Raw genomic sequence first — 27,826 nt, 5'->3', positions numbered from 1 at the left:
TCTCCAATTTGCCGAGGAGGAACTAGGGAGAGAATCAAAGAGCAAAAGCAAGAAAAACTCATGGGTCAAGATTAAGACAGTTTAATAAGTGAAGGGGACAAAAAAGAGGAGAAAGTGATGCAAGGGCAATCACTCATCACCTCCCAGCAGCAGACCTGTGCCCTGCCAGTCTCCAAGCAACAGCTGCTTTGGGAAAACATCCTCCCTGACAAAGTTTTGTTGCTGAGCATGATGTTAACAGCCTGGAAAACCTCTGACCAGTTGTAGTCAGATGTCCCACTGTGCCCCCTCCTAACTGCACTCACCCCAGCCCACTTGCTCTGGGACAGAGGAGAAACAGAGGTGGCCTTGATGCTGCACAAACATTCAACAGCATGTCGTCAGTGCTGCCTGGGGCACCAGTGTAAAACACAGCACCGTAACGTTAGGCTGCTACGAACAAAATTAGTTAGTACCTGACCCAGTACAGGTGGGCAGCATACCTTTCCCACTAGAGGCACACCAGTTAAAGAGTTATGGTCTTGTAGCATGGGTCACTACTTATTCTAAAAGTTCATCTAATAATTGAAAAATGGAATTTGTTTCCTTTTTTTTTTTCCCTCCAGCCCTTCAGTTTTAACAAGAAATAAAAACGTACCTATCTCTCCGTTTTCCATGGCTCTGATATCTGGTCGTAGCCGGCAGTCAGTTTTGGGAATGACGCTCTCCATTTCTTTGTCCAACTCATTCAAAGCCATGGCAAAGCTAGTGAAGTTGTACATCTGAAATACAGAGATACAGCTGAAAGTTGACTTTCTTACAAAGCCTCTAGCTGCTAGCCTTAATACACAGCAGAACAGATGTATAAAAACAAACATCCAGATGCTCTTATATTATTTAATCATTCAAGATAGGAATACTGAAGACACCAGCAAAGCTGTACTGTCAGGAAGAGTGTAGCTGATCCTTGGCGGTTCTGTTTAACCAGGACAGCATCCAATTACTCAGTGCACTACTTCTCTCTTATCTTATTTTTCCAGTCCTACTGGTATTTTCCCCAGCTCTGTAAGGAGACTTCCCCCTTGATTAACTTACTGCGGGCACCTTTTCTTGTTTCAATTGTTTTTTTTTTTCCTCCCGTAGTGGCACACATGCCCTCAGTCCCTGCCCACTGGCTCTCCAGCTCCACAACCCTTCACACACCGAGGTATGTGCCTCAGCAGGGGAACAGAGTGGAGAGAAGAAGAGGGGAAGTTGCCCATACCTCTGGCTGCACAAAGCACTTCATTTTGCAGAAAAATTGAGCTAACTAGAGTCATACGTGTGGAGGTTACCCCTCCAACCCCACATTACAGTTAACACTGTAGTGAGAAAGTTTGTTGCTGTGACCAGGCAAACCCGCATCCATTAGTGAAAAAGAGGACAAATCAATCTGCTTTGTGTTGATCAGGCAGAACAACAGGATAGCATGCACTTTTCAATAAACAGAAGCATGGCTGACCTGTGCTGAATTTGGAGGTCTTGGAGTTATCTTCCATAGCAAAATACTTCCAGGAATAACATACACACTCTCAGAATCTGGCAATGGCATCTCATCGGGTTCCTCGGTATTGCCCACCTAAAAGTAGCACATAAAGAAAATGAAAATATTTTACTATTTTTATTATCATCACAGAATGGTTTGGTTTGGAGGGGACCTTAAAGACCATCCAGTTCCACCCCCCTGCTACGGGCAGGGACACCTCCCACCAGACCAGGTTGCTCAAAGCCCCATCCAGCCTGGCCTCCAGGGATGGGGCATCCACAGCTTCTCTAGGCAACCTGTGCCAGTGCCTCACTGCCCTCTGAGTGAAGAATTTATTCTTTATACCTAATCTAAATCTACAATTTTTTAGTTTAAAGCTATTATTCCTTGTCCTACCACTACATTCTCTAATAAGGAGTCCCTCTCCTGCATTTCTGGCTCATATCAAGCTTCTCGTCAACCAGCACCTGCAGGTCCTTCTCCTTAGGGCTGCTCTCAGTCCCTTCTCTGCCCAGTCTGTATTTGTGCTTAGGATTGCGCTAGCCCAAATGCATCATCAGCAATGTTAAGGAGTCAAACAATTTGCACTTGTTCTTTCTAACACTGGAACTTATGTAAAATTACTTTTACCAAATGTAAATTTCAGGAACAAACTTTTCAAGATGTGTACTCCCTCCCAAGCAAAGACTACCAGCAGTTTCCTACATCGATATCTTCATGGATAAAATTTGGGTGATCAAGTGTTAAGAAAGGTCAATTCTTCTACTAGAAAAATGTCCTGTTTACTCAAACACAAGCACTTCTATACCTGATGGCATTAATTCAGCCACACAAGATTATGTTACTGTCCTGAACTAAAGCCAGATAGACAACCAGCAAGACCCTCCCATGAAAATTTGGTGCTACTATCACAGCTAAACACAGCAGTTCATTTCAGAGACCACAGAAGAGCAGAGCTGAACTTAAAGACAACTAATGCTCTAAAACCCCTGGCTACGTGCTAACAGCTTTAATCCTGCTGCTAATAAGCTTTGCTCTCTGATGGTTGTATCAGATAATACAGGCTGATGTTTTAGTACAAAATAAATCCCACCACCTAGAATGGGCTCAACAGTCCTCCAAGCTGATTCAATCTTTCAGAAATTAGGAGTTTGAAGCAAAATAGATCAGAAAACTCATATAACAAAATATAATAAAAAGTACTCATATAGCAGAACAAGGACACTTCAGTAACAAGATGTCAAATTCCAAACCAACTTTTACAGAAAAAAACTAGAATGCATGATACAATTTGAGTCTGGTTTGATACATGATCTTAAAAATGCCACAAGAATTAAAAGGAATTCAGGGAAAAAAAAAAAAAAGAAAAAAAAAAAGCATTTTTCAAGTGATTTTGCCACAACATTGACTACTTTATACTCAGCACTGCCCAATATCTCTTTCATAAGCTATACTACCAGAAGGATAGTGAAAGACTTGCCAAAGCAAGACCTCTAGTGTCTGTAACCAGGCATAAATGAGGACAAGTGCCTTACAGTATTTCCTTCCACATATTAGCACTGAAAATTCTGCACAAAATGTTTCATCTTGATAAAAAAAAAAAAAGCTCTAGTTTATTCAGAGCAGAGTTATCTTGGCCTAACTCAAGGGTCTACTCTTATCCTGATGTTGGTAAAATACTACCTTTGCATACATTAAGACTTATTCAGCACTCTGACAAATTATATTTCCAGTAGTTTCATCCCTATAAAAATCAGAGATTTAGATGGAAAACCTGGGGCATTTTGAAAAAGGACTTGCATTCCAGCTGCTCCCATAAAGGGAGACAGAAAAAATCCTACATTAGCAAAAACACAGCAAGAAGGAATTGCTGGAAAACAACTAAAAAAAAATCTGAAAATTCTAATTAAAAGGAATTTGAATGGCAATGTACCTTCATGCCTGAATAACAGCTTTATTACCTTGAAGGTAATAAACACAAACAAACCACATCCAGATATTATACTTGAGACTTGTGTCACCGAGGTCAAAACCTATATGCAATATCAGCTTCTCGAACACAAGGGGGCAGTGGGATTACATATTCAACAAAAACTATGCTGATTGATAGTGTGCATTACAGAGCTTTCAGTTTTTTTCACAGAACTAGTTCTGTTAAATGAATAGAAAATACGTGCTTTACTTGTGTCAGAGGAACACGTAGTTTGAGCTTTACACAACAGCATGCTTCATTTTGACCTGTAAAGCAAGGGCCATCTTCAGCTTTGTTGTTCAGTGGTAGCTGAACAAAGACACAAGGTATGTTTTTCTTTGCTCCTTTCTCCCTAGAGCTCACCAGGCCAGACTCAAGGAGAAGCAGTAATCCCCAGTGCCTTAGTACTCTCCTGATGACAGGCACTGGAGCAATCTCAGATACAGCAACAGTCTGAACCTGCACAGGAACAACTGCTTTCAAAAGTTATCTCCCTTGTTTTGACATTAAAATGACCAACACCAAAACCAACAAAGAAATCTGGCTATAGTCACCAAAGGGGAACAATCCCTATTTTAAGTAACTGTGAATGATTGTTCTTCATCAAGCTGTAAGGGGCCACCATCACCATACACCTTAAACAAAAAGCTACCAGAGGTCTGAAACAATTAAGAACATTTTAATTTTTCTCCCAGAATAAAGAAAAAAAATGCAACTGTGGGAGAAAAAATTAAATGATTCTATGGCTGGGACAATGTAATAGAAAACAATACCTTGGAAAAGCTGAAAAATAGGATCTCCTATCAAGATGAGAAGCTAGTCTATTTTGCCTCTCTAAGTCCAAGTTCTCCTGCTAAAACACAAACGTTATCGTACATTATCAGAACCACAGTCCAACTAACAAATATGCAATACCTCCTTGGGAAGAAGGGGCAGGTATTGAACCAGCCAGCAGCTAGATAACTCCAATATTTGGGAAGCTTTAATACAAATCTGTGAGAGCACATGCCTTTTATCCCTTAATACCGATATTCATCCAGTCTGGTTTTGTGGGATCACTAAGAAAGACAGAACAAGTGAACAGTAATCCTAATGCTCTTAAACGCTACAAAAACATTTAGCTGCCCTATCATGCCTCTGAGATACCACCTTCATACGTGACTAGTACCTGTTTACTGCTTTTCTTCTCTTCTGCATTTTTCTTGTCATTTTTTTTGTAAGCTTCGAAAGTAGCTGGGTCAACACTGTACAGACACTCCGTCCACTTCCCATACAGTGCACAAAGTTTCTTTTTGCTGTCAAGAAAGACCAAGTTTACAAAGGAGCTTAAAGAGATTTATTTCATTTCAGACAAAAATAGCTGAAAAAAAAAAAAAAAGGACTTTTGAGGGCAATTTTTTTTTTAAACTGCACACTTAGTGTTACACAATTCACAACCTGCTGTTTCAGGTTTATGCCCTTGGCATACTGTGTTAAGGACATTCAGGCCTACAGTTCCCTTCACAAACAAAGGGCAGCAACTTGCTTCTTATTAGCAATGAAACTGTTACCTCTTGTCCTGAATGTATCCTTCAACTTTGTGCAACTCCTTCCCAAAGAGGCCACAGGGCTTGAAGCTTAGTACACACTTCTCGCCAGTTCTGCAGGCAGAACAAGATGGCACCAATTACTTCCAAATATTTCTCCTTTTTGAACTCGCAGCAAGTGAAAGCACTCACATTCTCAACTTACTTGTGGTTAGTTATTTCCACATTTCCGTACTGCTCAATCCAAAGTTTGCCCACAATGATGTTATGTACACAGCAAGTAGGATTTGTCCATGTGTAGGCTTCATTGTGTCTGTGGGATATAAAAATAAGTTACTTGTATCTTTGTATTGAATGTCACTGCTGCAATAAACCATCTTCCATAAATGGCATCAAGTCTTGAAACAGACATAGCAAGAAGCCCAGCAAAGTAAGAGTTTTATTAACCTCTTGCTACTGGTTTTATCAATTCCTTAAACAGCAACTTCAGTGTAGACACTGAATGACAGACATTAGGAAAGCCAATAGGACTCAAGTGTGCTAGTCTTAGTAGGACTGGATGCCCAGGCATCTGTGCAGAACGCAGACATAAGCACCAACAATTACTACTATTATTACACAGTTCATTAAGGCAAGCGATAGCAGTTCCTTTCATCTTCTCACTCCCTCCACCCCACAAAGCAATCTGCCATCAAACATTAGGATGTGGGCGTTAGACATGCTCATTCCTAAGCCACGAGGCTCTAATGCGCACTAACCATCAAAGATGTGGCCATGTACCTACGCAATTCTTACTTATCAACTTACTCAAGGAGCTCCAAAGTCATTGTGCCTTTTGGTTCCGCTTCCACGCTCTTGCCCCAGAATTTGAGTTTAGGATAAATTGATCCATGAAACACGAAGTCGTTATTTAAACCTTCAGCATAGAAAGCACTGATGGGTGGATGATGGCTAACTTGCTCTGAGAGAAGCCTAAATCCAAGATCATCTCTGCAAAATAAAGGTTCTAAAAATCAGTATTCTGAAGATACAAAATAAAAATGACAGAAAGCATTTATCTAAGGTATCAAGTACAGTGAGGTTCTTTTCCCTATGGTGAAATAGATAGTTGGACCCACACACAGTTGCTCTACTCAGTGCAAGACTTAGTTAAAGCCCTAAGGTAGGACAAAAAACAGCTCAACTCATACATAAAATATCCTCACTCTAAATAACCGAGGACATCATGTAAAGATGTAGCAATAACGACCAAATCTGATCAGTGTGTTTACTTTGATAGTGACCTCTTCTTTAAACTTTTGCTTAGTTATAGACCAGATGCTCACTTGTTTTAGAGAAGAGTTTGCCCTCAGTGCAGCTGCACAGTACCATATTAGCATAGCCCATTTGTATTCTGGACACTCATACAATGAATATGATACTTCTAACATCTTGTGCATCTTTTCATTGATACGGTTTCAGAAAAGTCATTTTTTGTATAAAAAAGAAGCCTGCTTTTCGAACTGACAAATTGTGTAGCCTTCTCTGAGTTGAAAAGTTCACTGGGGGTTGAAATTTCCCTGAGGGGCACATGGCTGAACACCAGCACATTGCAAACACCTTCAGCAGCTGCGAGAATAGGCAGCATCTTACGAGCCACCTGACAAATCTAATCAAACATTAGTACATCAAATACCACCCTTTGCTCTTCAGTGCATCTTCTGTTCATTACCTGATCAATTCATACGTCTCTCCAAGCAATGGGTTGAACGGCTTCCCCGTACGTTCCCACTGTGAAGCTACAGCAGACACAGCAAAGGCAGCTACACACTGTTCAAAAAGAACGAGCACACAGTTCATCTCCAGGATTTTAGTCTTTATCAAACATTAACAGTCACAGTATTATAGAATGTCTCTTCTGAAGTGGCACAGAAAGGTTCTACTTTCAAGGGAGGGCAATAAATAGTTTTCCTCAAAAATGCTAAAAAAAAAAAAAAAAAAAAAAAAAAGAGCAAGCCTCAGGAAAAGCAAAACACTTTCTTAGGTACGTAAAACTGATTAACAAGAGCATCTGACATGAAGCAGATTATAGCAGTTCCTCCTATACAGAGACTATCTACAAAGAAAAATGTCCAAATGCATTTAAAATATCACAGCCAAAGTACCTGCATTCGCTCCGTCGTGCTAGACAGCGAGCTGGCTTTGTGGATGAGGTACGTGTGCTCCATGTACTCTGTAAGTCGCTGAAGGAAGCTGAGGGGCTCGTTGAATATAACTGGCATTGTGATCTTGGACAACTCCTGATGCACAAATGAAATTTGTGTTAAAAAACAAATGAGTAGATACACTGCCCTGCAGTAACCCAAACCTAATTGGCTTATTACAAAAATAAATTATGCTCTTAGTGCTAATGCAATGTGCTTGATCTGGCTCTGCTAATGCCAAAAGGAAAAAACCCTCTACATCCCTCGTGAGCTTGGTAAGCTTGTGTTGGCATGTAAGGCTACTTTGAAACAAAAAGAAAATAAAACATCAAATAAACTAACTTCCCACTAACACACACATTAAGAAAGTGAGACAAAACAACAGAGTGAAGTACGATGGGTCCTTTCAAAAACTAAGTTATTTATTACTCTTAAAAAGGATATAGGCCACCTAATTACTTAAACATATTATCTTTTCTGGAGGCAGGTGAGCAGGCTGGGGATTAGAATGGACGACAAAACGTCACTGTACAGGAATACAAACAGGATTTTTTTATTCTGAAAAGGGAATTTCTATAACAGGAATATAAATTTAATGCAGTTTTGATGCTGTTTATTCTCTTTCATATTTTTTAAAACATGCCCTTTGAATGCATGATGTAGCAATGTTTAAAGCCATCTGCAGTAGTAAATTAAAAGCATAGTATGACCACTGGCAATGCATGTTGTAAACAACACTGTTCTTAACCACAAAAACAAGATCTAGCACCTTTGTGGCTTTGTTTTTTTTTTGTTTGTTTGTTTTTGTTTTTCCTCCTTACACACACCTTTTGCAAGATAGGCTTTCAATCTGTTCTTTGTATTTTAGGGATATAACACTTCTCTGCTAAAGCCACTGTGACAAGCATCAGATGCTTCACAACTCAGGAGACCTGGAGCTACCAATAGAGGCATTCCCTAGCATTTTCACTTCTTGTTTGGTGTTGTGTGCTGTTTCTAACCAGAGCAGGGGAGGAGGAAAAAACAACAGTGACTAAACACACACATGCCCTTCTGTAGGCTAGTGTTACAGGATGATTGAGGTTTATCAGCAGTAAGTACTTTCAGCCCACTGCAGGATCTAATTGGGAGAACAACTTCTCAATTCACCCTTAGCTGGAAGCAGATTACATGCCAGCCAACTAACCTCTGATCTGTTCACTGGCCAGTAACACTGCTAGGAGTGGAGACTGAAATACTAGGGGAGCAGGGAGAAGAGCAAAGTTAAAGTTTCTGTGAAAGTTAAAAACAGCAAACTGCTACCACAAAGTACTTTAAGGCTTAAATTAAAGAGAAAATGCTCTTAATCGAGCAGTATTACACTAAGCAATTCTAATTTTCCTAGTTAAAAATAAACAAAGAACAAGAAGCAAATTAAAAAAAAAATAAATCCCTCTCCCCTCTCACTTAGGCCTCAAATGAAACAGTAACTTCAAATCCTTTATCACAGCTTTCTGATTACCCACCATTCCAATGCATTTTCTTAAGATACTCCAAATACTGAAGTCATTTCTGGAAAACATTGGAGATGGCAAGCTTGTTCTGTGGAAAGAAATGGGGAAGAAAGAGAAACAGTAAGAGAAGTTTTCCATTACTAATGGTGACTGATAAACCCAACTACTCTTCTTTGAAAGTAAGAGTTTTCCAAATCACCCAGTAAACTGTAAAGCCAAACCACTCTTAGCTAGCACAAAAGGGCTGGGAAGCTTTCATTACAAATACCAATCTCATTTAAACTTTCATGTCCATAAGCTCATTTAAACAAAATTCCATATATTAAATTAATAATAATAATAATCATCATCATACATTTAAAATTAAAACCCAAAGGGGAACAACAGTCCTACTTCGAATCATATAAGCTGCTTTACCTGACCAGAAAGCTGAATTTTTCCAAAACCAGTACCATTCTCTTCATTTTGTATAAGAGCAATGGAAAAGAATTCCTTTTCATGAAGGACACTGCAGGTACATTCACTATGTCTGAACAGATTTGGGAGTTAAATAGTGGGGTTTCTTCTTGCTAGTCACCTGTGTAGCAACAATGACGGGCCATGCCATTTATTGCCTATAACTATAATCAACCCTCAAAAAGAAAAAAAGAAAGAAAAAAAAAGAACAGAAAAAGAAGCTTCATTAAAGAGCTGAACAGGTAACAACCTTTTCTACAGGGGGCTGACATATCTGGACGCAGGTCTGAAACGTACTTTCAAGACCAACATTTAGGCTGTGCCATACAGCTTGTATTCCTCAGCATTACTTGAAATTGGGTAACGATTTTGTTCCATTTTTGTACTGCTACCAACCAGCTCAACTATTAACCCAATTTACCCAGAGAAAGGCAGAAATATAGGTCAATGCCTTTTGTCCACAGCAACACTGAAATCAGTGTTTGGATTATGAGGCTATTACCAATGAGGAAAATCCTCAATAGATAAGAGCTATCTACAGCTCACTCAAACAGCAACAACTACTTAATTTCAAAGTTTAGCCAACTCTGCCTCACAATTGGCACCCTCCTAACCAGGAAGGTGCTGTTTCCCCCCACAGTAGCTACAGCAATACGTTTTTATTTTCTTAAGAGTTGCAGTTTGAATAGGATGTAGGTGCCTCCTCCATCCCACCTTTTTGATTAACAGAAACATTGCCATGTGGGAAGAAAAAAAAAATTAACTCGGGCTAAGTTAGTTTCAGTAGCCCTATTTGCTAAATTACCTTCCATACTTATCTATTACTAAAACACCTTTACCAAGGTTGACCTTTCAGTTTTCAGTACAAACAAAAAATGTTCATCAAAATACAAGACCTATCCTATCAAAAAATAGGATATGCCTGAATTCCTTAAAGTACTAAACTACGTTTCATCTTACTTGCTAGCAGCCTAACGCTGACTTGTTTTACTCAGCCTCCCATGCAGAGAGCATGAGTGGGTAGCAGGATTTATTTTAATTGATCGACATGGTATCACTCATTCCCTATTCCAACTTTCCACTCATAGCAAAATATGTGGTGAAACAGATCATTTTGAATTTTATTAAGTATAAAAACACTTTTGTGGATGCTTTGATACAAATGCCCAGGAGAGGACAGTGTCCACCAAGCAATCAGCCTTACTTTCATTTTCAGTGTTGACTTATTTCTCTGTGTGTCCTCGAATGAGTGGAGCTAGCAGAGCATATATTTTTAAGTCCTTCTGCATGTAAAACACTCACATACTTCTGGCTTGAAGTATACATAGGGATTACTTGCCTTAAATATTAAAATTTACATTTTCATGGAAGTTAATCTCCATTCAATTTAACTACATGGAAGTTGGCATTCAGTTTAAGCCATTCACCCGCATTTCTTCCTGTGAGTGTAAGAGCCAAAACCGATGTGATGTTCAGTTCGTTCCTCCACATAACACATACATAACAAGGAAACAGAACTGCTTTAAGCCACTAAGAAAGCTAGTGGGGGACAAGTGAGGACACGTGCAAAAACGACAGGCAGCCAAGACCTGAGGCCTACTAACCTTGGCCTACTCCCTGTGATTAAGGGAAAGGTTTGTGAGTGCACAAATTTCCTCCCAGATGTCAATTTTAGAAACACCTCCGGAAGTTAATTTTAGCTGTGACAAAAACATCTGCAGGAATTTACTTGCATGTAGAACAGATAAGGTGCATTTAAAGATCATTCACTGAAAAACACTTGTCCAAGCTTTACCTTTAGCAGATTAACTACTACAGGAATCCTGCTGGGAAGGAGACACAGGGCATGAAAAGGCATGTTTAGCTCGCTCTTCACGTAAACCTGACCAAAAGACCTCCTGGCTCATGAAGAGCCGAGCACAAACACCTTTGAAAGGTTCCGCTAAAGGGAAAGCTGACTACAGAAACACAGCAGTAAGAAGGCAACAGCAGTGACAAATAGATGTTACACTATGTTACATCCCACACTTCCATGGATTTTTATTTTTATTTTTTTTTAATTTGGCTCAGATTAAAAAATTCCCCTTTAAAGAAAGAAATGATTCGAATGCTCCCAAGCTAGTTATTTAATGTACTAACCCCCCTAACTAGTCAAATCCTCTCCCATTAAGTTTTCAAAAATTATGAAATGTACTCTCAAATCAGCCTAAAACAACAAGAAGTCACATCAGCCACATTCTTTCAAGCCCTACGACCACTCAGTAGGATGCAAGCTATATTAATAAAACCAGACTTAAACAGCAAATTACAAGTCATAACTAAACCTTGGCATTTTCATTTCATTACCTAGCACCTGCCTAGTAAGCTTAAAAGGCAAACAGTCTGTTGAAAATCAGGTTGTAACTGCTACAAACAGCACCTTTGGTGAAATATTTAATGGCACTGGCTTCACCTGTCTACATCTGTATATCCCAATACTGGTATTTGTTTTTAAACCAACAGATTTACTCTTGCATCACCAAAGCAACAACAAACCAACAAAAAGCAACCTCCGCCTCCCTGCACAAAACACATGCTGCTCAGAAAAAAAAAAAGAAAAAAAAAAACAAAGGTAGATGGCAGCTCAGGTTTTCTAAACGGAGATAGAAAAGAGTTATTTATAATGACAGGCTTACAGTGTTGGGTACTTATGTGCAGCCCAAATACAGCTGCAGATCCTCTATACAACTAATAAACCACAGGAAGGTATAAAGATTTTAATCAAAAGAAATTTATCTAGTCTATTCTATAAGCATAGAATAAGTCATTCTATAAGTCATATTCTATAAGCATTATGGAAACTTGCTTACATGTGGTTAACAAAGTGTAATGATGGAATTAAGTGCTGTTAAAAAATTCTGCTCCCTACAGTTTGCATGGCATGAAGAAGGTAAGGTTTCTGCTCTGAAAAGGACACAGGATGATGCGTATTTGTCTACTTGCACTATAAACTAGCCCCAAAACAGGCACAAACTGGAACCAGCAACTCCAGTTAGGTGACACAGTTCTGAATTCAGACTTGCAGCCAGACACAGCAAGCAGATCCCTTACCAGGACAAAGACCACAGCCACCACGAGTCTCAGAAACAACGCTAGAAGCACCACACAACTCCCATCCCCTGAGATGGCTCTCGTGGAGGTAAAGTTTAAATTGGCAGTGCTCTGGGGAAAAACAGTTTGCATCAATAGACTTACAGACAAATCCCAGCATGTCACCAAGGTGCCAGGTAAAAGTTTGACATTACAGCTCAACCTAAAACATGCTCTGGCTATTTAGTCATGTAAAGCGTGACCATACATTCTTATCTATAGTGACCATACATTCTTATCTATATTCAAGAGAGAGGTTTCCACTTTTCCTGTGCAGTATATTAATAGACAGCCAATTTATGCTCTGGCTTTACTGTAATATCCTACATCTTAAGCAACTCAGAGAGAACAACCTATGGACAGATATGTACAGCTTTTCATATCTTATAAAAATAGATTTTAAACGTTCCTCCAGTCACCCGGCTCCATGCAGTTCTGATAACACAGTGCAGCATTATGGAAACTTGCCAAGTTATTTCTTTTCACACTAAGTAGATTATCAGTTGCTGTTAAAACTGCCCAGACAATGCATGTCAACACTCATCATCCTTTTTACATTGATCATGAATTGCCTCCTTTCTCCTCCTGCTTTCCAAGGCAGTGAACGTAATTCAGACGTTCACCTTCACCTAGTGCTTTCCCTCCCTACACTTCCTGTGCTAATTAGGAAAGGCACTTAACCAAGGCCATGAACACCGCCCTGCTAACAGCACAACAGCGCAGAGCAGCACGCTTAGTCAGCTGCTTTACATTACCTTCCCTAACCACACTGCTACTCCACCCAAGCCCTCATTTGCCTTAGTCTTTGCCTGCTACAGGAGGGACATGCATTCAGAGGTTGAACCCTGAGACATCAAGTCTCTGACATTGCCACATGCTGTGACAGTCGCTGCAATTTAGCTAGTTAAGATACCAAGTGATTAAAGCACGTCTCGTTTGCTTTAGTAAAATTAAATTTTAATTCCCTGTTTTTACTGAGATCTGGTGTCCTCATCATCATTGTGCGTGTCCAAACCGCTCCCAAATGAGACTTTCTGAAGCATGCTGAAGTCTGACTTTATCTGTAGCACAAACATCACGTTGCCCTTCACTGAAACTTGAGAATCATGGTGTCTATTACATCTCATTAACTCTAGACCTATTGTTCCTTTTTATAGGCAAGGAAACAAACAAAAATGGATCATTTGACAACACAAAATAAGCACATAAAACATAGATGAGACTGTTAGAATAAGACTCCTTTTGTTTGCATTTGAGTTCCTGATGGCAGGCTAGCAATATTTTTTCATTCATTCCTAATACCGACAGAAGGATCAAATGACTGGAAATTAAAGAGGCGATGGGAGGCATTAAAGATACATGAAGGAATTAAAAATCCACGTAGACTTCAATAAGACCTACTCATTTTTACACAGCATAATCTATTTTATTTTTACTTATTCAGAATTGATCATCGAAAAGCAAGACGCAAAGGAAAACACTAGCCATGGAAAAACACTCATCATAAAATCTTAGAACTATTTTTAAACCATCCCTGGCAAAGCTATAGAAGTTTTCCACAATTACGTTTTCAGAGATTCTTGTGGTCTCTCACTCGCCGTTAATGCATGCGGTAATACCTTAAGAACAGGCAACATCCTACCTGTGCTTTTTGATTCCGTTCGACATGGACTCTCCGCTGCCACAAACCTTTTCTTCGGACACGCTTGAAGTTATCGTGTCTTTCGAATCCATGCTGTCCTCCAGCGAGTACGCTGTTGTTGTTTCAAACCCACTTAATGATTTTTCAGATTCTGAATCTGCAAAAGAGCAGGTGCATGTTAATGAATCTGCCGCCGGTGCTGGACTTCAGTCACTAACAGATCCTCTCTCCTTGTACAAAACTGAAACCTAAGTCGGCTCCTGTGTCCTGATGACAGCATCCACTTGGTAAGTAACTAGTACTGTCACAGACCACTGCGGCTCGGTATCTAGACGTAGACTAAAGAATACAGTAGATTAAAACTCCTCTATCCAACAGAGCCCAAACCTGATGTTTTTAGTAAATTGAAGCTACAACAAATTGCTTAGGACAAGCGCCAGCGTCACAAAGATGCCAGTAGCTTACCTAACAGTTAATGCAACAGTCAAGCACTGACGGCTCCTCCTATGTAAGATTTCAGTTTGGTCAAAATTCTTAGACACTCGGTGCTTTTCAGAAGCCTTCACTTCCCAACTCACTGAACAAGTAACAAAAAACAAAAGCAGGTGTTGTACACAATATGCTAGCCACGCAAGTCCCAGCAAAGTCTAAACGATAAGCTCATCAATCAATAAGATAAGCTTTGTACTCTGGAAGGTAGGTTAATAGTACAATCCACATCACAGCTACAACTGAGAATATCAACAACACCTTACTTCCAACCTGTGTCTTGGTCAGACAGTGCTTAACCAGCACTTGAGAACAGATCGCCTTGGCCTAAATTCAGGGGCAAAAACCTCCTGGCACAAAGTCTCAGTATGGCTGAGGCTGGAAAGGACCTCTGGAAATCAACTAGTCCAACCCATCTGCTCAAACAGGGTCAGCAATAGCACAGTGCACACGTCCAGGTAAGTTTTGAGTATCTCCAAAGAGGCCACAGGCCTCTCTGGGGAACTTATGCCAGTACCCTGCTCCTCTCACAGTGAAGATTTTCCACATATATAGCTGGAACTTCCTGGGTTTAACTTTGTGCCCGTTGCCTCTAATTCTGTTGCTGGGCACCACCAAAAACAGTCTGGCCCCATCCTCCTGATACTGATGTATAGAAATATCTAAAGGGAAGGTAAGATCCTCTCTCAGTATTCTCTTCTCCAGGCTGAACAGGCCCAGATCCCTCCCCAGTCTTTCCCCCTAAGAGGGGTTCCACTCCCTTAACCATCTTCATAGCCCTTTTCTGGACTCGCTCCAGTAGCCCCACATCCCTCCTGTACTGGGGAGCCCAGAACTGGACCCAGCACTCCAGGTGTGGCCTCCCCAGGGCTGAGTAGATGGGCAGGATCACCTCCCTTCACCTGCTGGCAACACCCTTCCAAATGCACCCCAGGATCCCGTTGGCCTTCTTGGCCACAAGGGCACACTGCTGGCTCATGGTCAGCCTGATGTCCACCAGGACCACCAGGTTCCCCTCTGCAGAGCTGTTTTCCAGCACATCAGCCTCCAGCCTGTACCTGCACTTGCCTTTGTTGAACTTCATGAGTTTCTCACTGCGCAACTCTCCAGCCTGTCCATGTTTCTCTGAATGGCCCCATAGCACTCTGGGCTATTTGCCACTCCTCCCAGTTTTGTATCATCAGCAGACTTGCTAAAGAGGCACTCTGTTCCTTCTCCCAAGTCAACTCTCTTTCAAACCTGACAAGTTTGCCAAAGGATTATCCAATTGCAAGTCCCAAGAAGCAAGGGAACAGCTCATGACAAGTGAAGATGCACCAATTTCTACCTCATTTAGGAAGCCCTTTAGCAGAAACCAGGTACAACAATGAATGGTAGACAGCCTAATGCAAGCCTCATCTTCCAAAAAAAGCAAACCCAAACTGTCGCAGACACCATTTCTGCTCTGCACTTCCTTCAACATATGTTGCTGCTCTTGGCTGCAAATACCCAGAGAAATAATTGCAAAATTAGTCACTCTCATACATTGATTCTAATTCAAAACCAGCAACCAAAAGCCACTGACATAGTAGCCCATCCAAACCAATATCTCAGCCACAGTTGTCCATTGCCAGGGACTTTCCTGTTTTGTCTTAAAAAGCAATCCCAGTAGCTTCTCCATATCATGTCACTTACACATTGCTTTGGTGAAGGGGACTGTGACAGGACCTTCTACTACATCCAGACCACAAAAGTGTTAAGAACAGGACAAAATCTTGATTAATGGATGTACTATGCCACAACGTCTCCATCCTCTAGAGAGGATGAGCTCTAGAAACAAAAAGGAGATCTTTGCTTTCGTTAAAAACATCCATCTCTATTCTCATCAAGTCAGTACTGAAATTAAGCCAGTTGCTAGGGAATGAAAAGAAGTGCCAGCTGGTGCTGAGGATATGCTAAAAAAGTGGACTGGCACTCCACAAAATCTTCTCACAAGTTTCCCCAAATTTGTCGGTCTAGTTACATGCCAATTTATGACGTAACGTATCACAGAATTAGTTGGGTGGGTACTGTTTATAAAAAGTAGGATAAGCAGATGATTTTTTATTTTTTACCTGTGGACAACTGTTACATAAATACAGATTTCTTTAGAGACCAGAAGCCTAGGTAGTCAGAAAAACACTGCTGCATACTCAAATAGCACAGAGGAAAGGACACGCTAGCAGTGTAACACAACTGGGCCCTCAGCACCCTGACCACCTCCTACAGCCAACGCATGACAAGCCCTAAACTCCTCCCAGGTAAGTTTTCTAGTTAAGTAGCTGCTTAACTGTGCCAACAGTTATTGTGACAGGGAAAGCATGAAACAAGGACCAAACCCTGTAACACAGCAGAGGAGTCTGCCTGCCATAAGGCTCCTTTACACCATCAGGGGCTGTCTTGTTTTCAGGTGAGCATCATGACGACATTCCCCACAACTCCCTCAACGTGAATTTCTGCAACAGATCTAGGACTCCAGAGGTGGAAAGAACAGGATAGGTAAGCTTCACCAGAACCACTGATCATACTGATATGCCTCTCAGCCTAACGAGAATCTTTAAAGACTACATGTGCTCAGGTCTCCAAATGCTGGCCATATGTCACAGTGCCAGGAGACAACTATGCTGAAATGACAGAGCCCAGCACCTGCAAACCTCTTCCAGGGCTGGACAATGACCAGCCAGCCTTCTCCAGGGCACATGGCTTACTTAATCAAAATAAATAAATAAATAAAAAGCATGTTGTGCAATGAAGAATGGTGAAACCAGAATGAAAACCAGACACTGTTAGAAGAAATTCACTCTCTATAGATGCTCCTCCCATATCTCTGAGAAAGGGCTCTCATTGAGAAAGCATGTCTACAACAGCTCCTGCCATTAAAGAGCTCAGTCACTAATCCCTAAAACCTCAACTATCTCTTTGGCAAAACCAGATTAACAAGCCTTGAGAGTTCGCTTAGGTGTCAGAGTGAACAAACCCGGTATTGTATCACTAGCCTGATCAACAGGCAACTCAAAGCAAATTTTTCCCGATGTACTTAGAGCTATCTCTTTTCTGAATTAAGATTTGCATACTCCCCCGTTACAGTAAAAAAAGGATTTATATTCACAAGTTGCTACAGAGCAGCTGTCAAACAGATGACTAGGAGAAAATGAGATTTTATTCTAGTGAACTGAAGGGGGTGTGGGCCGAGGAGGGGGGAGACAGAATAAGACTCCCTATTCAGAAGCCAAGATTTAAGTGATCTTTAAGACAAGAAAAGGCTGAACATAAAGCTCTCCAGCTCAAAACCCAAAGTGTCAGGGTAACAGTAAAACATCAGCTACCTCTTGCAAGAGTGGGAGAGCAAAAGCAATGATCACCTAAGTCAAGAGAAGGTCATCTCCTATTGCAACAACTGGTGAGCCTCCAGTTTCCAACGAAAAGATTGGTCAATGTATTAGAGCAATAAATACACCTTCAAAAGGTATTGTTTAACCACTGGCAAGGTTGTGTTTCAACACTGACCAGGTGGTTCTCACCCTCTCTCTGAGATGCTTGGATTTGCTCTTTTAACTATCTTTAAGGCAAGAAGCCCATAGCCAACAATATTCTCATGGAGGTTGTGGAACATTTTTGGTACATTCAAATACAGCATTTGACAGAATACCCTAAATATGGAAGGGAAGAGCTGTAAGTTCCCATGCTTTTTTTTGTATGACTTTTAAGTGAGCTGATAACTGGAAACAAACTAAGAAGTGAACAAAAGCACCAGAACTCATCTACCACTTCTAGCAGAGCAGCATTTAAGTACAGTGTTGATGAACACAGCACCCATGAGTAGCATGTAACAGCTGAAGCCGTACTATGGCAGGTTAGGTTTAATATAATCTACATATGCCTGCAGCTAAATAACTGCATTTATAGTAAGATCACATCTGTGCAAAACTGTCAACGCACACTTCAACGCACACAAAAGCTTTGTTTGCAAAACAAACAAAGAGAAAACCTTCTTGGATAAAACCTTTTACCAAAAAAACATCAAGACAGTTACAAGCTCTTCCTAAATTGGGTCTTTGATCTGCAGATAATTAGGGACAAGGCAAAATCAAGTACCTTCACCCTATAATTCTTGACCTGCTTAGCCACTTTTCAGCATTGCAGATGACCGCACTTGTATTCTGTCTTCAAATGCTTCCTAAGGTTTGTGTGCTTGAAACTGGTAACGTCTCCAACTCTCTGGAAGATGCCACTGGTCCTTGTAAATTTTGCCACTTGTCCAGTGCATCTTCCCTTCCACAATGCCTCCCTTGCCCTGCTCTGCTCTGAATGTAGGAGAGTTTGGCACATGTTAACCATTCAAACCTGCAGCCAAGAGCTCAGGCACTTCACGTGCTACTAATAAACATTTCCACCACTCCCAGGATGAGAAGGTGAAAGCACCAGGAAGCACTGTTAAATGACCTATTACTAACAGAGTTCAGGTTAACAACACAAAATTTTGCTGGTTTTGAACTCTGGAAATCATGCTTTTGTAATGCAAACTAACTCCTAGTTCCTGTAGGTTCTTCCTTTCATGGTCAGGATCTACTGCCCTCCCACTGCGGGGGATTCAGCATTTACTGTAACACCCAGAAAACACTGATAGCAGCATATCACTTAAAATTAAAAGAGAAATAATATTAAAAAAAAAAAAGGAAGACTTCGGCAAATAAACGACTACAGTACGCAGTCTTACCAAGTTATAAACATCTTCTTTACCCCGGTTTTGGAAAAGAAATAGGGCATTTCTGTAATAGCGAACACAATTCCACAGTACCCACAACCAGAAATACACAACACAGGCTTATCAGTGACCAGCTTAGCCTATGCCAACATTAGCAAATAGCATGCCTCAGCTGGAGCAGAGCTGTAGATTAAGCAGATGGTGCTGAGGACTTGGCACTTGAACTAGTTACATTTCTGTTGGTTTTCTCCTCAGATTAGCTCTACTCTCCTACTATGGATCAAATGTCTAATGGGAACTGAACTGTATCTTCTGATTCACCTTCATTCAAGAGCCCAATTCATGCGTTCAGATTGCTCTGAAGCATGAATCAGACCGTGGTCAATGGGGACAAGATGATGCTGCTGTGAACATGTTCTTTCTGTTACATCTCACGTTCAAAAACACGTTTGAAAATTCTTGCCTTGCTCCCAATTGTCACAGCTAGTGATACATTTGTTGAGAGTAAACAAGCAGAAGTGTCTAATGCACGTAAATTCCAAAATAAATATTTAAAAAAAAAAAAAAAAAAAGAACAAAAAAGCGGCAGTGGCTCCTTCTTTCAAGTTGTCAAGTCAAAGCTAAGGATTCTTCAGCTCAAAGTGCAAGCTGAGTTATGCAACACTCTCACTTCTGTAAACTCACTCCTACAGTGAAAATTTAAAAAAATCAGAGAACTATAACCAGGCAAAAACATAACTGGAAAAAGATGGGGTACTAACAGATAAAATGCTCTCCAAGTAGTCCATTGACAGACATTATAACCTGTCACAGCACCCTGTTAAAATACATTGGCATTTGCTGAATCTCTCCTGCTGACTAGTAAGATGATTTGTGAACACGCCCATTTATCCAAAATGAACAGACATTTGAAAAACAGAATTAGTAAAATCTTCGAAGACCCAAAGTCTGAGTATTTTAGATTTCTAAAACTTGTTCGCTTGTGACAGTTGGGTCCATTGTTCTCCGTTAGGAAAATATCACCCTATCCCCTCTTTCAATAGCCCAAGAAAGGAGACCCACATTCCCAAACTCTGAGCCAGTGTCATGTGTCCCCTGACCCCTCTGCTCTCACTATGGTGGTGCACTACAGTCCTTCTAGCTGAAACTCAACAGACATGGCAGAAAAGCAAGAGGGTTAGTAAAGTAATCAGGACCCTAGCGATTAGCTTAAAAAAAAAACAAAAAAACACCCACAACATGCTTCATATCACACCCACAAACATCTAAATCCCTTTGTGCTTATGGTGAAAGTCGTAACATGCATCCAGCAGCCAGGAAACTACGTCACATCTGCCTTTCTCTAGCCCACAAAATCAGAGTGCCCTTCCCCCAGACACGTGTCCTCAAAGGCACAGAGGACCCAAATCACTACAAAGCACCACATGTGAGCAGCCTAGAGAAGAGAATCTAATGCAAGTCTGGTGAAGCTGACAGTCAAGAAAGTGAGTGTGTCCTGGAAAATTATTTAAATTGCAATCAAGATGAATTATGTCATGTAACTCTCTCCTTTGGGAGAGAGAATTGGCATATGTTAAACTGTGTGTGTGTGTATATATGTATGTATGTATACATACAAATGAAAATGTCACACTACTTGACTCTGTGTGATTTGTTTGCAGCTTCGAGAGGCAAAAACACCACCTCTCTCAACTAGGCAAGCAGCTTTCATCACTTTCATTCAAGAAAAGGACTTAGGAGAGGTATAGAACAACAGATCTCTAAAGCTGAGAGTTCTCTCACATGCACAAAGCAGGTCTGGCTGCAGAGGCTACATTCCAGCAGCACCATATAAACAAGTAATCTCTGCTTTGTTACAACAAGCAAAGAGCCCGAGGCCTTTCAGCAGGATTATTTTTTGGGTTCTAGTTGAAGAACCTGTTTCTAGAGTCCTTCAATCTCTTCCCTTTGCTGAAGATTTAAATTCGTTACTGTGCCTAGGAGTAGTCTGTTGTTGATCCACTGTGTTCCTGTGCTGCACTTGAGATACTCTGAGAACTTGACCACAGAATCCACTCTGCCTGTTTTTATTCTCTGCTTAGTTAAGTTGTGCACGACACAACGCCCATCGAGGAGACTGAGAGTGCTGCTTCTCCTCATCTGTCAGAACCATCAGACAGCTGAATTTGGAGAAAAGTAACCCCAAATATACTTCCTCGTAAAGTATGCCAATCTAATTATCCACTACATTTAGCCTACGTTCACCCTTCAGATTTTCCAGACCCTTCTTAGCTGTAGTCAGCTTTGCATTGTGGGATTACCCAATGAGAGCTATTACTGAGCTCCACCACGTACAGCCTCTACACTAACTCATACTGTAACCACCCTCATGCAATTCAGTTTTCCAAAATTACTACCTGCATGTTCTGCAAACAAAAAATATGAAAGATTCTAAACTGGAGAGCAGACAGTAGACAGAAAAGATATTTCAGGAATACACAAAATACTTTGTTTCATCCTTTTCTTCCACCTGCGACACCTAAGGTAAGTGAAATAAAACAAGCCTTTCTTAAAGTCATTATCCCTCAAAACCTGTGTTTCTTACATGGATCTTAAGAAAAAAAAGAAGCACCACCATGAAGAATGCAAGTCATAAGGCTTCCCGATACAGTTACATCTCCCAAAATAGGAGTCTTAAGTTTTGCTATTTTAAAAAAGGGCGTAGACACCCAAGCAGTCAAACCTTTTATGACCGTCCTGAGTTTTGCAGCTTTCTGTCACACTCACATGAAACAATACAATTCTACAGGTGAACTAGGGCAAGACTTTAGAGGCTCAGTCACCAAGCACATGAAGCATTCTCCTCAGAGACAGTTCCATGTTAGAAAGACAAAGATTTCACTTAAAGTGCAACAGTTCCCCCCACCCCTTCAATGAGATCACCATGCTGGCTGCACACTTGCATTCTGGACGTAACTACTTACCTGAAACAGCATCATAGAACTGCTCTTCACTGATGATGCTGAGAGGAGGAGATCCCTTAACCAGAGACTGCTCTAGTTCATGGTGTTCAGTAGCTAGCGTCTCTAATGCTTCTGACAAGATCTTGTTTTTCTCCTGCTCATGCTCCAGTTTCAAATTCCTCACCTATAAGTAGATACATGTATGAATAAAATCTCATCTCTCCAAAGAATGTGTAGCTGAAAGCTATTCAGAAAATAGACTCAAATAAATAACTGGTTCGAAGGCAAACAGCTGGAACTGAGGCCACACTGATTAAGGAGAATATTACAGCACGTCTATGACCACGATATGGTTGTTACTCAGCGTTTTTCAGTAGCTGAGAAATCTTGTCAGGTAAGATCTGATATTACAAATCAAAAATCCACAAGCAAATTCAAACCAAATAACTGTACCTTAAAACTCAGGGGAAACACTTACAACTCAGACAACCTTAAATATGGAGTTACAGCGATCAGTTTCCACATGCACCAAGCTCCTTGTACTAGTCTGCTCTAATTTGGGCCAAGAAGAATCATCTGAATTGAATTACAAAGCAAATGGCAATGCCAGCTACAAATAACTGCAGCTAAACTGTGAGCCGAAAACATTTAACCCTGAGGATTAAAGAAGGAGGTTAAAGCAGAGATTCCTCTACTAACTGATTTACCTTCCATATAAACAGCTCTCTCCCCCCACTCCCAAAACAGTTTACAGAGGAGCCAGAAGCTGACAAGGAAAGAAGACCAGCCACCAGATGGTGGAAGGTTTGTTGTTTTTTTAAGCCCACACATGTAATCACCATCAGAGAGGAGAATGATATCTGCATATTGAGTCCAGGACTAGTAACAGGAGAGCAACATGTCCTTCCTATTTCCTTTTTTTTTTTTTTTTTTTTTTCTTTTCCTGCTGGTGCTTCCTGTCTCCTCCTCCTCCTCCTCTCAGGGGAAGGAGGAGAGCTCATAGAATATCCTGAGTTGGAAGGGACACACAGGGATCATTGAGTCCAACTCCTGGCTCCACACAGCACCACCCAGAAATCAGACCATGTGCCTGAGAGCATTGGCCAAATGCTCCTTGAACTCCAGCAGCTCAGTGCTATGACCCCTGCCCTGGGGAGCCTGTCCCAGCACCCAACCACCCTCTGGGTGCAGAACCTTTCCCTAACACCCAGCCTGGCCCTCCCCGTCCCAGCTCCATGCCGTTCCCTCGGGTCCTGTCGCTGTCCCCAGAGAGCAGAGCTCAGCGCCTGCCCCTCCGCTCCCCTCGTGAGGGAGCTGCAGGCCGCCATGAGGCCTCCCCTCAGCCTGCTCTGCTCGGGGCTGAGCACACCAAGGGACCTCAGCTGCTCCTCGTGTGTCTCACCTTGTACTCCAGCCTTATACTGCCTTGTACTCCAGCTTGCTCTCAAGGTCAGGTTGTGACTCTAACTCCCCCTCCACTACCAACACGCAAGGATGTGACACTCTCGGAACAATCACAGGGACAACTTACACATGTCCCTAAGCAACTTGCACATATACCAACATTACCTTTTCGAATCTAATTTAAGAACCATTTGGATGTCCCTATCTGGTTACTTTTTAATTACAAAAGCTTCACTTTGGAGGCTTCAGCCCCCTCATTTGTAACCACCACTCAAACAGTATTCAGAGGTGGGCACAAATGAGGAGGTGGGAATTCATGGGCTAGAAAGGAAATACCATAGCAGATTTGCCACTTCCAGTGAAGAGTTTCTATTTTGGCAGTAATGTATCCTCTGGAGAAAGACTTATGGAAGAAATTTTCACCCCCTCAGTGGTGCCAAAGAGTAGATCAGCTGGTTTTGCTGCCAGGCTCTGAGTGTAGAAGGGTAGTCCAATTAAATGATAATTAAAGAGTATAAAATTGGGTTGCTAATTGAAAGCAATAAAATCAGTAAGTCACCTACTGTCTAATAGTTTTACCTTGAATGAAACGGGGGAAAAAAAACCTGGACTAGTTATTGTCACCTTCATTTAAAGTTCACTTTGGAGGTTCCAGTGAAAATATTTACTGCAATGTTTCATAAAAGTCAGATGCGCTGCTGCAGGGGTTACAATTATTTAGTAAGCAGGTTCTGCATGGGCTACATTTGTATACTAAAACAGTTAAGGAACTGCCCATTTACACAAAACAGCATTAATATTTCCCCCTCTTGAGAGAGAGAGAGAGCATGAAGGACTGCTATAAAGTGGTGCTTTTCATTATTATTGAACAGCATTAAAAGGAAACCAGTTATTGAAATGGTATTTACGTATTTTTTCAGTTGTAAGAGTTGATGCCCTTATCTTCTAATGTTTTGTTTTGATTATGATTTGAGTAATTTATTTATTTAAAACTAAAATTTCAACATTATCAGAAAGAAATTGAAAGAAAAATCAAAGTATATCTAACAAAACCCAGATAAACCTTTTTTTTTTTTTTTTTTGCTTCCACAAAAAGCAGGGCAGTGTGACTAAACAAGCAGCAACAGATAGAAGCTTAAAACAAAACAAAAAAATCCTTTATTTTAAGGTTCCTATGTCCTGTTGTAATAGAGAAATACCTAAGCTTTCATAAAGTATACCGAAAACAAATTACCTTTTGGAGAATAATTAGCCAGCTTTACAGTAAGACTCACTTATCTGTGTACTTCCAGACTTCCTAGCTGCCAAACGCTTACTAGTATAGCAGTTATACACTACTAGTAGGTAATGAAAAAGCCTTTCCATCTGTTACTTAATTAGCACAATGTTAGCCAGATTCTAGGAAAAAAGAAAATGTGCTGAAGTTTGTAGCTTGCAATTTAGGGGGTGTTCATTCATAAATGAATGACCAGGTTTTGAAGCAGCCCAAATCCAGTAGTTGGGGCCAGGACAAGGAAAGTCCAACCCAAAACCTTTGCCAAGAGTCCTGAGTCTGTAGGATGGCCTGTGTGTTAAGAGAGCCCAGAGGTAGCCACACAAATGTCTACAGCCTGCAGCTCAGTGCACTCCCACAGCTCTGAAGGCAGTGGTTTGGAAGTGATGCCCTTAAGCACCAAACCAGCTCAACAATATTAATGTGAAAGGTGTGGGAAAAAAAAATACAGTCTTACTACCATTATTTGACTAATTTCACCTCTATGCTTGCAGAGATAGAACTAACACGGCCTTTATGTAATCTACTTAAAAATACAAGTATCACTGGAGAAATAATCATTTAAAATACAAATGTTAGTACTTACTTTTATAAACATAAAACAGCTTTAAGTGATACCACCTTTTTGTCATCTTGCCTATTATTGATCAGCTATGTCTTTAAATCTTCCTGCGGTAATTTGACTGTGAAGTTAGGACTTTTAATTTTCTTCCAGAACTACACACTCCATTCTTCCAAGCTTAAGAAGAAAGATGCGAGCAGATTCGTGGTATTTTCAAAGCACATGTTTATTGAAAAACATAACCAACTGAGCTATAGGTTTTCCCAAAGTGTAAGAAGTAGTTTGCTCTTATGCATGTTTTCCCCATACTCTATTTTTTTGATTCACAAGACTTGTCCAATACTTGAGTCCTGAGATGAATGCTTCCATCTTCCTGCTGGCTACCACCATTTTTGGAGGTGATACTTCAGCTTTATCCCCTTTCCCACTCAAGTTTTTAATTCCCCATCCTGACTTTCCTCAGTGTCCCAACATACAAACAACTGCAAGGTTACAGAAGGAACATCCAGACTAGTTTTTAAAATGCTTATTAACACAAAATCTTTAGGATTTATCCGTAAAGTAGAGAGCTTTCAGAAGAATTTGCGTTTCAGTATATTAAAATTGATTCAGAGCAGTTTTTCTGTGGACTATCACCTGATTTTGTGAAGTTGCATTAGTAAGAATTTCACTGCCTTTTACACACAGTGATAAAAATATTTAAATAAAAATAAAGTAGTAAATATTACTACAAAATGCTGCAGGTGTCAGTGTATAAGCAGCTCTGAAAATTCAGTTTAAGCATGCCCATAAAAATGTCAGAAGAGACATGCTACTGACAGCCTGTGTAAGGCACAGCTTGTGATACAGCCATGGTTTTTGTACCTTTTGTAGTTTTGCCTGAGCTGAGAGAGAGACAGATGGCAGTTCGCATCACACTGGGTTCAGCTCCTCATCCTCCAGCTATGGCATGGCTGTCATCTTTTTGATCCCTGCTGCTGAACCCCGGCAACACCAATGCCAGCACTGTGAGCTCTCAGAGCTCCGTGGGGACAGCAGCACAGAGCGCTCCAGTGAGACCAGCATGAGGCCAGCCGAGTTCTCGGTGTTCAACTGGTCAGGCTCTGCACCCTACCCTTGTCAGGAGCTATTTTGTACAACAGCAACTGCAGTTGATCAAGAAGGTTGGGCTTGTGCTTGCCCTGTTAAGACAATGACAGTTGAACATCAGTTTTGTTTTCATGTCTGAAGGAAATTTTATAGTGAAGCATCGTATCTGTAATTGCTGATGGAAAGCATCTAGCTTTGTCTCACAGAAATAAACATGCACTCAGTCATTAACCTTGCAGCTACAAACACAACTACAAACTGATACACTGACACAGAACCACCAAGACAAGATTTCAGTATCTAGGTCAGCACAGCAATTTATTGTTATTATTTTTTAAATACATCTCCAACTGGAGATACCCAAGTTCTGGTAACTGCTGTCGCTTCTGGTTTAGCTGAAGGGGTGTCCACTCTGTAGACATTCAAGTTCTTCAGGCTGTAAGCACTGAATCATGGATTTAAGTAGTAGAATGTAGTTATTGTAGCTGTCTGGCCTCTATCTTTTATTAGTTTTAAATGAAAGCAACAGGCTGTTTGCAAACACTTCTATCGCCTTTCCATGCTACTAGAAATGCTGCTAAGCCCAAGAGCATGATTTGAGAAGTTAACTCTTTCACTGCACGTTTCTGGCAGAAAGGTCACGTGCCCATTCCAAAATATCAAGTAGCTTATCTGTGTGTCACAAACACCAGTCCCATTCCTTTCCACATCTTCAGCTTACATGAGGTAGGTGGGAGACCAGTAACGTGCCTGAGACCACTACTTTTCTTTTTCCTCTTTTTTGAAAGGCTGAAGTCTTGAAGTATATCTGTGTAGCCTATAACCAAGGCTTCTCTGTCCATCCTGAAGACATCTCAGTACAATACACAAAATACTTGCTTTGTGTGGTGCTGGATGCTTTTAATTTAAATTGAGGCCCAACAACAGTGGCACTTTTGTACGGTAGGAAAGGGTCACACCACTGTACGCCCAGCTAATAAATGATTATCTCAGCAACATGCTATTGCAGCTGCAAGTAAAGCCTCTGAAGAGGACACACAGCAAGCAAAGCATAGAACAATTCTCAACAGTGTGCAGGGCTACCTGCCTTCAGCATTAAAACAGCAAATTAAAACGCAGCGTACCTTAGCTCTGGCTTCTCCTGGATTGAAAGAGAGAAAAGGCAGACTTCACAACACCACAGGATGATTTAGTTAAATGTTACATTCAAAAAACCACTCAACTTCAGTGCTAGGAATAAGAATGTCCAAAATATGCAGCCTTTCGAGTTGTGTAGGAAGGAAGAACCACCTCTTCCACATAGCAACCACCAGGGGATCCGAAGCCAGCCTGCCGAGTGTCGGTACACCACGTACCACTTTGGCTCTGCAATAAGCTGACTGCAGGAAAGCCGCCTATGACACTGTCTTACTGATGTCTCTGGTGGCTCAGAAGTGGAG

At 40.9% G+C, this 27,826-nt stretch overlaps 1 protein-coding gene across 3 annotated transcripts in view; it reads right to left on the bottom strand.

Annotated features, from left to right (window-relative positions):
• Positions 1-27,826, bottom strand: part of OSBPL1A (oxysterol binding protein like 1A) — a gene marked incomplete at its 5' end in the record, with an annotated part of 76,943 nt that overhangs the window by 6,508 nt on the left and 42,609 nt on the right. For all 3 annotated transcript variants that reach the window (XM_082755250.1, XM_082755249.1, XM_082755251.1), the window contains 11 exons: positions 638-761; positions 1,481-1,597; positions 4,645-4,771; positions 5,027-5,116; positions 5,208-5,315; positions 5,810-5,992; positions 6,714-6,811; positions 7,147-7,281; positions 8,691-8,766; positions 13,906-14,062; positions 22,081-22,243. In XM_082755250.1, coding sequence (XP_082611376.1) covers positions 638-761; positions 1,481-1,597; positions 4,645-4,771; positions 5,027-5,116; positions 5,208-5,315; positions 5,810-5,992; positions 6,714-6,811; positions 7,147-7,281; positions 8,691-8,766; positions 13,906-14,062; positions 22,081-22,243 — 1,378 coding nt within the window. The remainder of the gene's footprint in view (positions 1-637; positions 762-1,480; positions 1,598-4,644; positions 4,772-5,026; positions 5,117-5,207; positions 5,316-5,809; positions 5,993-6,713; positions 6,812-7,146; positions 7,282-8,690; positions 8,767-13,905; positions 14,063-22,080; positions 22,244-27,826) is intronic.

The sequence above is a fragment of the Aythya marila genome (assembly GCF_965140915.1).
Source record: "Aythya marila genome assembly, chromosome: 2".
NCBI lineage: Eukaryota > Metazoa > Chordata > Aves > Anseriformes > Anatidae > Aythya > Aythya marila.
Note: the sequence above shows the minus strand (reverse complement) of the source record. Positions and strands in the feature narration are given on the sequence as shown.